This window comes from Heterodontus francisci, chromosome 28, assembly GCF_036365525.1.
Source record: "Heterodontus francisci isolate sHetFra1 chromosome 28, sHetFra1.hap1, whole genome shotgun sequence".
NCBI classification, from domain to species: Eukaryota; Metazoa; Chordata; class Chondrichthyes; order Heterodontiformes; family Heterodontidae; genus Heterodontus; species Heterodontus francisci.
The window spans coordinates 6,146,894-6,162,852 of record NC_090398.1 but is presented as its reverse complement, the minus strand read 5'-3'; the positions used below and the strand labels follow the sequence as shown (position 1 = coordinate 6,162,852).

At 40.7% G+C, this 15,959-nt stretch overlaps 1 protein-coding gene across 1 annotated transcript in view; it reads left to right on the top strand.

The window, feature by feature from the left end:
* Positions 1–15,959, top strand: part of LOC137345274 (equilibrative nucleobase transporter 1-like) — a 250,735-nt gene that overhangs the window by 145,928 nt on the left and 88,848 nt on the right. Inside the window, exon 5 of the mRNA XM_068008750.1 lies at positions 14,379–14,455. Within this exon, the coding sequence (XP_067864851.1) occupies positions 14,379–14,455 (77 nt within the window). The remainder of the gene's footprint in view (positions 1–14,378; positions 14,456–15,959) is intronic.

Sequence of the window (15,959 nt, the reverse complement as noted above, 5' to 3'; positions counted from 1 at the left end):
GTAGTGTTATTGTTATGTTAGTGGACTAATAATCCAGGGTACAGTAGTGTTATTGTTATGTTAGTATACTAATAATCCAGGGTGCAGTAGTGTTATTGTTATGTTAGTGGACTAATAATCCAGGGTGCAGTAGTGTTATTGTTATGTTAGTGGACTAATAATCCAGGGTACAGTAGTGTTATTGTTATGTTAGTGGACTAATAATCCAGGGTACAGTAGTATTATTGTTATGTTCGTGGACTAATAATCCAGCGTGAAGTAGTGTTATTGTTATGTTAGTGGACTAATAATCCCGGGTACAGTAGTGTTATTGTTATGTTAGTGGACTAATAATCCAGCGTGAAGTAGTGTTATTGTTATGTTAGTGGACTAATAATACAGGGTACAGTAGTGTTATTGTTATGTTAGTGGACTAATAATCCCGGGTACAGTAGTGTTATTGTTATGTTAGTGGACTAATAATCCAGGGTACAGTAGTGTTATTTTTATGTAAGTGGGCTAATAATCCAGGGTACAGTAGTGTTATTGTTATGTTAGTGGGCTAATAATCCAGGGAGCAGTAGTGTTATTGTTATGTAAGTGGACTAATAATCCCGGGTACAGTAGTGTTATTGTTATGTTAGTGGACTAATAATCCAGGGTACAGTAGTGTTATTGTTATGTAAGTGGGCTAATAATCCAGGGTACAGTAGTGTTATTGTTATATTAGTGGACTAATAATCCAGGGTGCAGTAGTGTTATTGTTATGTAAGTGGACTAATAATCCCGGGTACAGTAGTGTTATTGTTATGTTAGTGGACTAATAATCCAGGGTACAGTAGTGTTATTGTTATGTTAGTGGACAAATAATGCAGCGTGAAGTAGTGTTATTGTTATGTTAGTGGACTAATAATCCAGGGTACAGTAGTGTTATTGTTATGTTAGTGGACTAATAATCCCGGGTACAGTAGTGTTATTGTTATGTTAGTGGACTAATAATCCAGGGTACAGTAGTGCTATTGTTATGTAAGTGGGCTAATAATCCAGGGTACAGTAGTGTTATTGTTATGTTAGTGGGCTAATAATCCAGGGTGCAGTAGTGTTATTGTTATGTAAGTGGACTAATAATCCCGGGTACAGTAGTGTTATTGTTATGTTAGTGGACTAATAATCCAGGGTACAGTAGTGTTATTGTTATGTAAGTGGGCTAATAATCCAGGGTACAGTAGTGTTATTGTTATGTTAGTGGACTAATAATCCAGGGTGCAGTAGTGTTATTGTTATGTAAGTGGACTAATAATCCCGGGTACAGTAGTGTTATTGTTATGTAAGTGGACTAATAATCCCGGGTACAGTAGTGTTATTGTTATGTTAGTGGACTAATAATCCAGGGTACAGTAGTGTTATTGTTATGTTAGTGGACTAATAATCCAGGGTGCAGTAGTGTTATTGTTATGTTAGTGGACTAATAATCCAGGGTACAGTAGTGTTATTGTTATGTTAGTGGACTAATAATCCAGGGTGCAGTAGTGTTATTGTTATGTTAGTGGACTAATAATCCAGGGTGCAGTAGTGTTATTGTTATGTTAGTGGACTAATAATCCAGGGTACAGTAGTGTTATTGTTATGTTAGTGGACTAATAATCCAGGGTGCAGTAGTGTTATTGTTATATTGGTGGACTAATAATCCAGGGTGCAGTAGTGTTATTGTTATGTTAGTGGACTAATAATCCAGGGTGCAGTAGTGTTATTGTTATGTTAGTGGACTAATAATCCAGGGTACAGTAGTGTTATTGTTATGTTAGTGGACTAATAATCCAGGGTACAGTAGTGTTATTTTTATGTAAGTGGACTAATAATCCAGGGTACAGTAGTGTTATTGTTATGTTAGTGGACTAATAATCCAGGGTGCAGTAGTGTTATTGTTATGTTAGTGGACTAATAATCCAGGGTACAGTAGTGTTATTGTTATGTTAGTGGACTAATAATCCGGGGTACAGTAGTGTTATTGTTATATTGGTGGACTAATAATCCAGGGTACAGTAGTGTTATTGTTATGTTAGTGGACTAATAATCCAGGGTACAGTAGTGTTATTGTTATGTTAGTGGACTAATAATCCAGGGTACAGTAGTGTTATTGTTATATTGGTGGACTAATAATCCAGGGTGCAGTAGTGTTATTGTTATGTTAGTGGACTAATAATCCAGGGTACAGTAGTGTTATTGTTATGTTAGTGGACTAATAATCCAGGGTACAGTAGTGTTATTGTTATGTTAGTGGACTAATAATCCAGGGTACAGTAGTGTTATTGTTATATTGGTGGACTAATAATCCAGGGTACAGTAGTGTTATTGTTATATTGGTGGACTAATAATCCAGGGTACAGTAGTGTTATTGTGATATTAGTGGACTAATAATCCAGGGTACAGTAGTGTTATTGTTATGTTAGTGGACTAATAATCCAGGGTACAGTAGTGTTATTGTTATGTAAGTGGACTAATAATCCAGGGTACAGTAGTGTTATTGTTATATTAGTGGACTAATAATCCAGGGTACAGTAGTGTTATTGTTATGTAAGTGGACTAATAATCCAGGGTACAGTAGTGTTATTGTTATGTAAGTGGACTAATAATCCAGGGTACAGTAGTGTTATTGTTATGTTAGTGGACTAATAATCCAGGGTACAGTAGTGTTATTGTTATATTAGTGGACTAATAATCCAGGGTACAGTAGTGTTATTGTTATGTTAGTGGACTAATAATCCAGGGTACAGTAGTGTTATTGTTATGTTGGTGGACTAATAATCCAGGGTACAGTAGTGTTATTGTTATATTGGTGGACTAATAATCCAGGGTACAGTAGTGTTATTGTTATATTGGTGGACTAATAATCCAGGGTACAGTAGTGTTATTGTTATATTAGTGGACTAATAATCCAGGGTACAGTAGTGTTATTGTTATGTTAGTGGACTAATAATCCAGGGTACAGTAGTGTTATTGTTATGTTAGTGGACTAATAATCCAGGGTACAGTAGTGTTATTGTTATGTTAGTGGACTAATAATCCAGGGTACAGTAGTGTTATTGTTATGTTAGTGGACTAATAATCCAGGGTACAGTAGTGTTATTGTTATGTTAGTGGACTAATAATCCAGGGTACAGTAGTGTTATTGTTATGTTATTGGACTAATAATCCAGTGTACAGTAGTGTTATTGTTATGTTAGTGGACTAATAATCCAGGGTACAGTAGTGTTATTGTTATGTTAGTGGACTAATAATCCAGGGTACAGTAGTGTTATTGTTATGTTAGTGGACTAATAATCCAGGGTACAGTAGTGTTATTGTTATGTTAGTGGACTAATAATCCAGAGTACAGTAGTGTTATTGTTATGTTAGTGGACTAATAATCCAGGGTACAGTAGTGTTATTGTTATATTGGTGGACTAATAATCCAGGGTACAGTAGTGTTATTGTTATGTTAGTGGACTAATAATCCAGAGTACAGTAGTGTTATTGTTATGTAAGTGGACTAATAATCCAGGGTACAGTAGTGTTATTGTGATGTTAGTGGACTAATAATCCAGGGTACAGTAGTGTTATTGTTATATTGGTGGACTAATAATCCAGGGTGCAGTAGTGTTATTGTTATATTGGTGGACTAATAATCCAGGGTGCAGTAGTGTTACTGTTATATTGGTGGACTAATAATCCAGGGTACAGTAGTGTTATTGTTATGTTAGTGGACTAATAATCCAGGGTACAGTAGTGTTATTGTTATGTTAGTGGACTAATAATCCAGGGTACAGTAGTGTTATTGTTATGTTAGTGGACTAATAATCCAGGGTACAGTAGTGTTATTGTTATATTGGTGGACTAATAATCCAGGGTGCAGTAGTGTTATTGTTATGTTAGTGGACTAATAATCCAGGGTACAGTAGTGTTATTGTTATGTTAGTGGACTAATAATCCAGGGTACAGTAGTGTTATTGTTATGTTAGTGGACTAATAATCCAGGGTACAGTAGTGTTATTGTTATGTAAGTGGAATAATAATCCAGGGTGCAGTAGTGTTATTGTTATGTTAGTGGACTAATAATCCAGGGTGCAGTAGTGTTATTGTTATGTTAGTGGACTAATAATCCAGGGTACAGTAGTGTTATTGTTATGTTAGTGGACTAATAATCCAGGGTACAGTAGTGTTATTGTTATATTGGTGGACTAATAATCCAGGGTGCAGTAGTGTTATTGTTATGTTAGTGGACTAATAATCCAGGGTACAGTAGTGTTATTGTTATATTGGTGGACTAATAATCCAGGGTGCAGTAGTGTTATTGTTATGTTAGTGGACTAATAATCCAGGGTACAGTAGTGTTATTGTTATATTAGTGGACTAATAATCCAGGGTACAGTAGTGTTATTGTTATGTTAGTGGACTAATAATCCAGGGTACAGTAGTGTTATTGTTATGTTGGTGGACTAATAATCCAGGGTACAGTAGTGTTATTGTTATATTGGTGGACTAATAATCCAGGGTACAGTAGTGTTATTGTTATATTGGTGGACTAATAATCCAGGGTACAGTAGTGTTATTGTTATATTAGTGGACTAATAATCCAGGGTACAGTAGTGTTATTGTTATGTTAGTGGACTAATAATCCAGGGTACAGTAGTGTTATTGTTATGTTAGTGGACTAATAATCCAGGGTACAGTAGTGTTATTGTTATGTTAGTGGACTAATAATCCAGGGTACAGTAGTGTTATTGTTATGTTATTGGACTAATAATCCAGTGTACAGTAGTGTTATTGTTATGTTAGTGGACTAATAATCCAGGGTACAGTAGTGTTATTGTTATGTTAGTGGACTAATAATCCAGGGTACAGTAGTGTTATTGTTATGTTAGTGGACTAATAATCCAGGGTACAGTAGTGTTATTGTTATGTTAGTGGACTAATAATCCAGAGTACAGTAGTGTTATTGTTATGTTAGTGGACTAATAATCCAGGGTACAGTAGTGTTATTGTTATATTGGTGGACTAATAATCCAGGGTACAGTAGTGTTATTGTTATGTTAGTGGACTAATAATCCAGAGTACAGTAGTGTTATTGTTATGTAAGTGGACTAATAATCCAGGGTACAGTAGTGTTATTGTGATGTTAGTGGACTAATAATCCAGGGTACAGTAGTGTTATTGTTATATTGGTGGACTAATAATCCAGGGTGCAGTAGTGTTATTGTTATATTGGTGGACTAATAATCCAGGGTGCAGTAGTGTTACTGTTATATTGGTGGACTAATAATCCAGGGTACAGTAGTGTTATTGTTATGTTAGTGGACTAATAATCCAGGGTACAGTAGTGTTATTGTTATGTTAGTGGACTAATAATCCAGGGTACAGTAGTGTTATTGTTATGTTAGTGGACTAATAATCCAGGGTACAGTAGTGTTATTGTTATATTGGTGGACTAATAATCCAGGGTGCAGTAGTGTTATTGTTATGTTAGTGGACTAATAATCCAGGGTACAGTAGTGTTATTGTTATGTTAGTGGACTAATAATCCAGGGTACAGTAGTGTTATTGTTATGTTAGTGGACTAATAATCCAGGGTACAGTAGTGTTATTGTTATGTAAGTGGAATAATAATCCAGGGTGCAGTAGTGTTATTGTTATGTTAGTGGACTAATAATCCAGGGTGCAGTAGTGTTATTGTTATATTGGTGGACTAATAATCCAGGGTGCAGTAGTGTTATTGTTATGTTAGTGGACTAATAATCCAGGGTACAGTAGTGTTATTGTTATGTTAGTGGACTAATAATCCAGGGTACAGTAGTGTTATTGTTATATTGGTGGACTAATAATCCAGGGTGCAGTAGTGTTATTGTTATGTTAGTGGACTAATAATCCAGGGTACAGTAGTGTTATTGTTATATTGGTGGACTAATAATCCAGGGTGCAGTAGTGTTATTGTTATGTTAGTGGACTAATAATCCAGGGTACAGTAGTGTAGGGTGTTATGTTACTGGACTAATAATCCAGGGTACAGTAGTGTAGGGTGTTATGTTACTGGACTAATAATCCAGGGTACAGTAGTGTAGGGTGTTATGTTACTGGACTAATAATCCAGGGTACAGTAGTGTAGGGTGTTATGTTATCCGACTAATAATCCAGGGTACAGTAGTGTAGAGTGTTATGTTATTGGACTAATAATCCAGGGTACAGTAGTGTAGAGTCTTATGTTACTGGACTAATAATCCAGGGTACAGTAGTGGAGAGTGTTATGTGACTGGACTAATAATCCAGGGTACAGTAGTGTAGAGTGTTATGTTACTGGACTAATAATCCAGGGTACAGTAGTGTAGAGTGTTATGTGACTGGACTAATAATCCAGGGTACAGTAGTGTAGGGTGTTATGTTAATGGACTAATAATCCAGGGTACAGTAGTGTAGGGGTTGTGTTACTGGACTAATAATCCAGGGTACAGTAGTGTAGGGGTTGTGTTACTGGACTAATAATCCAGGGTACAGTAGTGTAGGGTGTTATGTTACTGGACTAATAATCCAGGGTACAGTAGTGTAGGGTGTTATGTTACTGGACTAATAATCCAGGGTACAGTAGTGTAGAGTGTTATGGTAATGGACTAATAATCCAGGGTACAGTAGTGTAGGGTGTTATGTTACTGGACTAATAATCCAGGGTACAGTAGTGTAGAGTGTTATGTTAATGGACTAATAATCCAGGGTACAGTAGTGTAGAGTGTTATGTTATTGGACTAATAATCCAGGGTACAGTAGTGTAGGATGTTATGTTAATGTTCTAATAATCCAGGGTACAGTAGTGTAGGGTGTTATGTTACTGGACTAATAATCCAGGGTTCAGTAGTGTAGAGTGTTATGTTATTGGACTAATAATCCAGGGTACAGTAGTGTAGGGTGTTATGTTACTGGACTAATAATCCAGGGTACAGTAGTGTAGGGTGTTATGTTAATGGACTAATAATCCAGGGTACAGTAGTGTAGGGTGTTATGTTAATGGACTAATAATCCAGGGTACAGTAGTGTAGGATGTTATGTTACTGGACTAATAATCCAGGGTACAGTAGTGTAGGGTGTTATGTTGCTGGACTAATAATCCAGGGTACAGTAGTGTAGGGTGTTATGTTACTGGACTAATAATCCAGGGTACAGTAGTGTAGGGTGTTATGTTGCTGGACTAATAATCCAGGGTACAGTAGTGTAGGGTGTTATGTTACTGGACTAATAATCCAGGGTACAGTAGTGTAGGGTGTTATGTTAATGGTCTAATAATCCAGGGTACAGTAGTGTAGGGTGTTATGTTACTGGACTAATAATCCAGGGTACAGTAGTGTAGAGTGTTATGTTATTGGACTAATAATCCAGGGTACAGTAGTGTAGAGTGTTATGTTACTGGACTAATAATCCAGGGTACAGTAGTGTAGGGTGTTATGTTAATGGACTAATAATCCAGGGTACAGTAGTGTAGGGTGTTATGTTAATGGACTAATAATCCAGGGTACAGTAGTGTAGGATGTTATGTTACTGGACTAATAATCCAGGGTACAGTAGTGTAGGGTGTTATGTTGCTGGACTAATAATCCAGGGTACAGTAGTGTAGGGTGTTATGTTACTGGACTAATAATCCAGGGTACAGTAGTGTAGGGTGTTATGTTACTGGACTAATAATCCAGGGTACAGTAGTGTAGAGTGTTATGTTACTGGACTAATAATCCAGGGTACAGTAGTGTAGGGTGTTATGTTACTGGACTAATAATCCAGGGTACAGTAGTGTAGGGTGTTATGTTACTGGACTAATAATCCAGGGTACAGTAGTGTAGGGTGTTATGTTACTGGACTAATAATCCAGGGTACAGTAGTGTAGGGTGTTATGTTACTGGACTAATAATCCAGGGTACAGTAGTGTAGAGTGTTATGTTATTGGACTATTAATCCAGGGTACAGTAGTGTAGGGTGTTATGTTACTGGACTAATAATCCAGGGTACAGTAGTGTAGGGTGTTATGTTACTGGACTAATAATCCAGGGTACAGTAGTGTAGGGTGTTATGTTACTGGACTAATAATCCAGGGTACAGTAGTGTAGGGTGTTATGTTATCCGACTAATAATCCAGGGTACAGTAGTGTAGAGTGTTATGTTATTGGACTAATAATCCAGGGTACAGTAGTGTAGAGTGTTATGTTACTGGACTAATAATCCAGGGTACAGTAGTGGAGAGTGTTATGTGACTGGACTAATAATCCAGGGTACAGTAGTGTAGAGTGTTATGTTACTGGACTAATAATCCAGGGTACAGTAGTGTAGAGTGTTATGTGACTGGACTAATAATCCAGGGTACAGTAGTGTAGGGTGTTATGTTAATGGACTAATAATCCAGGGTACAGTAGTGTAGGGGTTGTGTTACTGGACTAATAATCCAGGGTACAGTAGTGTAGGGGTTGTGTTACTGGACTAATAATCCAGGGTACAGTAGTGTAGGGTGTTATGTTACTGGACTAATAATCCAGGGTACAGTAGTGTAGGGTGTTATGTTACTGGACTAATAATCCAGGGTACAGTAGTGTAGAGTGTTATGTTAATGGACTAATAATCCAGGGTACAGTAGTGTAGGGTGTTATGTTACTGGACTAATAATCCAGGGTACAGTAGTGTAGAGTATTATGTTAATGGACTAATAATCCAGGGTACAGTAGTGTAGAGTGTTATGTTATTGGACTAATAATCCAGGGTACAGTAGTGTAGGGTGTTATGTTAATGGACTAATAATCCAGGGTACAGTAGTGTAGGGTGTTATGTTACTGGACTAATAATCCAGGGTACAGTAGTGTAGAGTGTTATGTTATTGGACTAATAATCCAGGTTACAGTAGTGTAGGGTGTTATGTTACTGGACTAATAATCCAGGGTACAGTAGTGTAGAGTGTTATGTTATTGGACTAATAATCCAGGGTACAGTAGTGTAGGGTGTTATGTTACTGGACTAATAATCCAGGGTACAGTAGTGGAGAGTGTTATGTGACTGGACTAATAATCCAGGGTACAGTAGTGTAGAGTGTTATGTTACTGGACTAATAATCCAGGGTACAGTAGTGTAGAGTGTTATGTTACTGGACTCATAATCCAGGGTACAGTAGTGTTATTGTTATGTTACTGGACTAATAATCCAGGGTACAGTAGTGTAGGGTGTTATGTTACTGGACTAATAATCCAGGGTACAGTAGTGTAGAGTGTTATGTTAATGGACTAATAATCCAGGGTACAGTAGTGGAGAGTGTCATGTTACTGGACTAATAATCCAGGGTACAGTAGTGTAGGGTGTTATGTTACTGGACTAATAATCCAGGGTACAGTAGTGTAGAGTGTTATGTTACTGTACTAATAATCCAGGGTACAGTAGTGTTATTGTTATGTTACTGGACTAATAATCCAGGGTACAGTAGTGGAGAGTGTTATGTTACTGGACTAATAATCCAGGGTACAGTAGTGTAGGGTGTTATGTTACTGGACTAATAATCCAGGGTACAGTAGTGTAGGGTGTTATGTTGCTGGACTAATAATCCAGGGTACAGTAGAGTAGGGTGTTATGTTACTGGACTAATAATCCAGGGTACAGTAGTGTAGGGTGTTATGTTATTCGACTAATAATCCAGGGTACAGTAGTGTAGGGTGTTATGTTACTGGACTAATAATCCAGGGTACAGTAGTGTAGGGCGTTATGTTACTGGACTAATAATCCAGTGTACAGTAGTGTAGGGTGTTATGTTACTGGACTAATAATCCAGGGTACAGTAGTGTAGGGTGTTATGTTACTGGACTAATAATACAGGGTACAGTAGTGTAGGGTGTTATGTTACTGGACTAATAATCCAGGGTACAGTAGTGTAGGGTGTTATGTTATTGGACTAATAATCCAGGGTACAGTAGTGTAGGGTGTTATGTTACTGGACTAATAATCCAGGGTACAGTAGTGTAGAGTGTTATGTTACTGGACTAATTATCCAGTGTACAGTAGTGTAGAGTGTTATGTTACTGGACTAATAATCCAGGGTACAGTAGTGTAGGGTGTTATGTTGCTGGACTAATAATCCAGGGTACAGTAGTGTAGGTTGTTATGTTACTGGACTAATAATCCAGGGTACAGTAGTGTCGGATGTTATGTTACTGGACTAATAATCCAGGGTACAGTAGTGGAGAGTGTTATGTTACTGGACTAATAATCCAGGGTACAGTAGTGTAGGGTGTTATGTTACTGGACTAATAATCCAGGGTACAGTAGTGTAGGTTGTTATGTTACTGGACTAATAATCCAGGGTACAGTAGTGTAGGGTGTTATGTTACTGGACTAATAATCCAGGGTACAGTAGTGTAGGGTGTTATGTTACTGGACTAATAATCCAGGGTACAGTAGTGTAGGGTGTTATGTTACTGGACTAATAATCCAGGGTACAGTAGTGTAGGGTGTTATGTTATTGGACTAATAATCCAGAGTACAATAGTGTAGGGTGTTATGTTACTGGACTAATAATCCAGTGTACAGTAGTGTAGGGTGTTATGTTACTGGACTAATAATCCAGGGTACAGTAGTGTCGGGTGTTATGTTACTGGACTAATAATCCAGGGTACAGTAGTGTAGAGTGTTATGTTACTGGACTAATAATCCAGGGTACAGTAGTGTAGGGTGTTATGTTACTGGACTAATAATCCAGTGTACAGTAGTGTAGGGTGTTATGTTACTGGACTAATAATCCAGGGTACAGTAGTGTCGGGTGTTATGTTACTGGACTAATAATCCAGGGTACAGTAGTGGAGAGTGTTATGTGACTGGACTAATAATCCAGGGTACAGTAGTGTAGAGTGTTATGTTACTGGACTAATTATCCAGTGTACAGTAGTGTAGAGTGTTATGTTACTGGACTAATAATCCAGGGTACAGTAGTGTCGGGTGTTATGTTGCTGGACTAATAATCCAGGGTACAGTAGTGTAGGGTGTTATGTTACTGGACTAATAATCCAGGGTACAGTAGTGTCGGGTGTTATGTTACTGGACTAATAATCCAGGGTACAGTAGTGTAGGGTGTTATGTTACTGGACTAATAATCCAGGGTACAGTAGTGTAGGGTGTTATGTTACTGGACTAATAATCCAGGGTACAGTAGTGTAGGGTGTTATGTTACTGGACTAATAATCCAGGGTACAGTAGTGTAGGGTGTTATGTTACTGGACTAATAATCCAGGGTACAGTAGTGTAGGGTGTTATGTTACTGGACTAATTATCCAGGGTACAGTAGTGTAGAGTGTTATGTTACTGGACTAATAATCCAGGGTACAGTAGTGTAGGGTGTTATGTTACTGGACTAATAATCCAGGGTATAGTAGTGTAGGGTGTTATGTTACTGGACTAATAATCCAGGGTACAGTAGTGTAGGGTGTTATGTTACTGGACTAATAATCCAGGGTACAGTAGTGTAGAGTGTTATGTTACTGGACAAATAATCCAGGGTACAGTAGTGTAGGGTGTTATGTTACTGGACTAATAATCCAGGGTACAGTAGTGTAGGGTGTTATGTTACTGGACTAATAATCCAGGGTACAGTAGTGTAGGGGTTGTGTTACTGGACTAATTATCCTGGGTACAGTAGTGTTATTGTTATGTTACTGGACTAATAATCCAGGGTACAGTAGTGTAGAGTGTTATGTTACTGGACTAATAATCCAGGGTACAGTAGTGCAGGGTGTTATGTTACTGGACTAATAATCCAGGGTACAGTAGTGTAGGGTGTTATGTTACTGGACTAATAATCCAGGGTACAGTAGTGTAGGGTGTTATGTTACTGGACTAATAATCCAGGGTACAGTAGTGTAGGGTGTTATGTTAATGGACTAATAATCCAGGGTACAGTAGTGTAGGGGTTGTGTTACTGGACTAATAATCCAGGGTACAGTAGTGTAGGGGTTGTGTTACTGGACTAATAATCCAGGGTACAGTAGTGTAGGGTGTTATGTTAATGGACTAATAATCCAGGGTACAGTAGTGTAGGGGTTGTGTTACTGGACTAATAATCCAGGGTACAGTAGTGTCGGGTGTTATGTTACTGGACTAATAATCCAGGGTACAGTAGTGTAGGGGTTGTGTTACTGGACTAATAATCCAGGGTACAGTAGTGTAGGGTGTTATGTTACTGGACTAATAATCCAGGGTACAGTAGTGTAGGGTGTTATGTTACTGGACTAATAATCCAGGGTACAGTAGTGTAGGGTGTTATGTTACTGGACTAATACTCCAGGGTACAGTAGTGTAGGGTGTTATGTGACTGGACTAATAATCCAGGGTACAGTAGTGTAGGGTGTTATGTTACTGGACTAATAATCCAGGGTACAGTAGTGTAGGGTGTTATGTTACTGGACTAATAATCCAGGGTACAGTAGTGTAGGGTGTTATGTTATTGGACTAATAATCCAGGGTACAGTAGTGTAGAGTGTTATGTGACTGGACTAATAATCCAGGGTACAGTAGTGTAGGGGTTGTGTTCCTGGACTAATAATCCAGGGTACAGTAGTGTATGGGTTGTGTTACTGGAGTAATAATCCAGGGTACAGTAGTGTAGAGTGTTATGTTACTGGACTAATTATCCAGGGTACAGTAGTGCAGGGTGTTATGTTACTGGACTAATAATCCAGTGTACAGTCGTGTAGAGTGTTATGTTACTGGACTAATAATCCAGGGTACAGTAGTGTAGGGTGTTATGTTACTGGACTAATAATCCAGTGTACAGTAGTGTCGGGGTTGTGTTACTGGACTAATTATCCAGCGCACTGTAGTGTCGGGGTTGTGTTACTGGATTAATTATCCAGCGCTCAGTAGTGTAGGGTGTTATGTTATTGGACTAATAATCCAGGGTACAGTAGTGTCGGGGTTGTGTTACTGGACTAATAATCCAGGGTACAGTAGTGTAGGGTTATGTAAATGGACGCATAATCTGGGGTAGAGTAGAGTAGGGGATTATGTTACCAGACTAGTAATCCAGGGTCAGTCCTGAGGGAGAGCCGCACAGTCACAGGGTCGGTACTGAGGGAGTGCTGCACTGTCAGAAGGTCCGTTCAGAGGGAGTTCTGCACTGTTGGCCGGTCAGTACTGAGGGAGTGCTGCTCTGTTGGAAGATTTATGGATAAATAACTGTCTGGGCAACAGGAGACAGAGAGTAGCAGTGGAAGGGAGTTTCTCAAAATGGAGACGTGTGACCAGTGGTGTTCCACAGGGATCCGTGCTGGGACCACTGTTGTTTGTGATAATTATTAATGATTTGGAGGAAAGTATAGGTGGACTGATTAGCAAGTTTGCAGACGACACTAAGATTGGTGGAGTAGCAGATAGTGAAGGGGACTGTCAGAGAATACAGCAGAATATAGATAGATTGGAGAGTTGGGCAGAGAAATGGCAGATGGAGTTCAATCTGGGCAAATGCGAGGTGATGCATTTTGGAAGATCCAATTCAAGAGTGAACTATACAGTAAATGGAAAAGTCCTGGGGAAAATTGATGTCCAGAGAGATTTGGGTGTTCAGGTCCACTGTTCCCTGAAGGTGGCAACGCAGGTAAATAGAGTGGTCAAGAAGGCATACGGCATGCTTTCCTTCATCGGACGGGGTATTGAGTACAAGAGTTGGCAGGTCATGTTACAGTTGTATAGGACTTTGGTTCGGCCACATTTGGAATACTGCGTACAGTTCTGGTCGCCACATTACCAAAAGGATGTGGATGCTTTGGAGAGAGTGCAGAGGAGGTTCACCAGGATGTTGCCTGGTATGGAGGGCGCTAGCTATGAAGAGAGGTTGAGTAGATTAGGATTATTTTCATTAGAAAGACGGAGGTTGAGGGGGGACCTGATTGAGGTGTACAAAATCATGAGAGGTATAGACAGGGTGGACAGAAAGAGGCTTTTTCCCAGAGTGGGGGATTCAATTACTAGGGGTCACGAGTTCAAAGTGAGAGGGGAAAAGTTTAGGGGGGATATGCGTGGAAAGTTCTTTCTGCAGAGGGTGGTGGGTGCCTGGAACGCGTTGCCAGCGGAGGTGGTAGACACGGGTACGATAGCGTCTTTTAAGATGTATCTAGACAGATACATGAATGGGCAGGAAGAAAAGAGATACAGACCGTTAGAAAATAGGCGACAGGTTTAGATAGAGGCTCTGGATAGGCGCAGGCTTGGAGGGCCGAAGGGCCTGTTCCTGTGCTGTAATTATCTTTGTTCTTTGTTCAGCAAAGGTTCTTGATTTGATATGAAAAGTTGTTGAAGATGTGACGTGGTGAAAGTCAGATTATAAATTCAGTTCCATTAATTCTCACACTCACCCTCTCACTTTGTTTCAGCATCTGCAGTATTATTGTTCCCGGCACTATTACTGATTGCACTGGGCGGAATACCCATCCTCATAACGAACATTCAGGTAAGGTCAGAGTGTCTGATAAAGTAGGCAGTATAATCAGGGAGAACCACAATTCAAAGGGTCTGTACTGAGGGAGTGCTGCACTGTCGGAGGGTCAGTACTGAGGGAGTGCTGCACAGTCGGAGGGTCAGGACTGAGGGAGTGCTGCACAGTCGGAGGGTCAGGACTGAGGGAGTGCTGCACAGTCGGAGGGTCAGTACTAAGGGAGAGCTGCACAGTCGGAGGGTCAGGACTGAGGGAGTGCTGCACAGTCGGAGGGTCAGTACTGAGGGAGTGCTGCACTGTCCCAGGATCAGTACTGAGGGAGTGCTGCACCGTCGGAGGGTCAGTACTGAGGGAGTGCTGCACAGTCAGAGGGTCAGTACTGAGAAACTTCTGCACTGTCAGAGGGTCAGAACTGAGGGACGCTGCACTGTTGGAGGGTCAGTACTGAGGCAGTGCCGCACTGTTGGAGGGTCAGTACTGAGGGAATGCTGCACTTTCGGAGGGTCAGTACTGAGGGAATGCTGCACTTTCAGAGGGTCAGTACTGAAACAGTGCTGCACTGTCAGAGGTTCAGTACAGAGGAGATGCTGCACTGTCGGAGTGTCAGTACTGAGGGAGTGCCGCACTGTCCGAGGGTAAGTACTGAGGGAGTGCTGCACTGTTGGCGTGTCAGTGCTGAGGGAGTGCTGCACTGTCGGAGGGTCAGTGCTGAGGGAGTGCTGCACTGTCGGAGGGTCAGTAATGGGGGAGTGCCGCACTGTCAGAGCGTCAGTACTGAAACAGTGCTGCACTGTCCGAGGGTCAGTACTGAGGGAGTGCTGCACTGTCGGAGGGTAAGTAATGGGGGAGTGCCGCACTGTCGGAGGGTCAGTACTGAGGGAGTGCCGCACTGTCAGAGGGTCAGTCCTGAGGGAGTGCTGCACTGTCGGAGGGTCGGTACTAAGGGAGTGCAGCACTGTCGGAGGGTCAGTACTGAGGGAGTCTTGCACTGTCGGAATGTCAGTACTGAGGGAGTGCTGCACTGTCGGAGGGTCAGTACTGAGAGAGTGCTGCACTGTCGCAGGGTCATTACTGAGGGTGTGCTGCACTGTTGGCGTGTCAGTACTGAGGGAGTGCTGCACTGTCGGAGGGTCAGTACTGAGGTTGTGCTGCACTGTTGGCGTGTCAGTACTGAGGGTGTGCTGCACTGTCGGAGGGTCAGTACTGAGGTTGTGCTGCACTGTTGGCGTGTCAGTACTGAGGGAGTGCTGCACTGTCGCAGTGTCATTACTGAGGGATTGCTGCACTGTCAGTGGGTCAGTACTGAGGGAGTGCTGCACTGTCGGAGGGTCAGTACTGAGGGAGTGCTGCACTGTCAGAGGGTCAGTACTGAGGGAGTGCTGCATTGTCAGAGGGTCAGTACTGAGGGACTGCTGCACTGTTCGCAGGCCACTAATGAGGGTGTGCTGCACTGTCGGAGTGTCAGTATCGAGGTTGTGCTGCATTGTCAGAGGATTAGGACTGAGGGTGTGCTGCATTG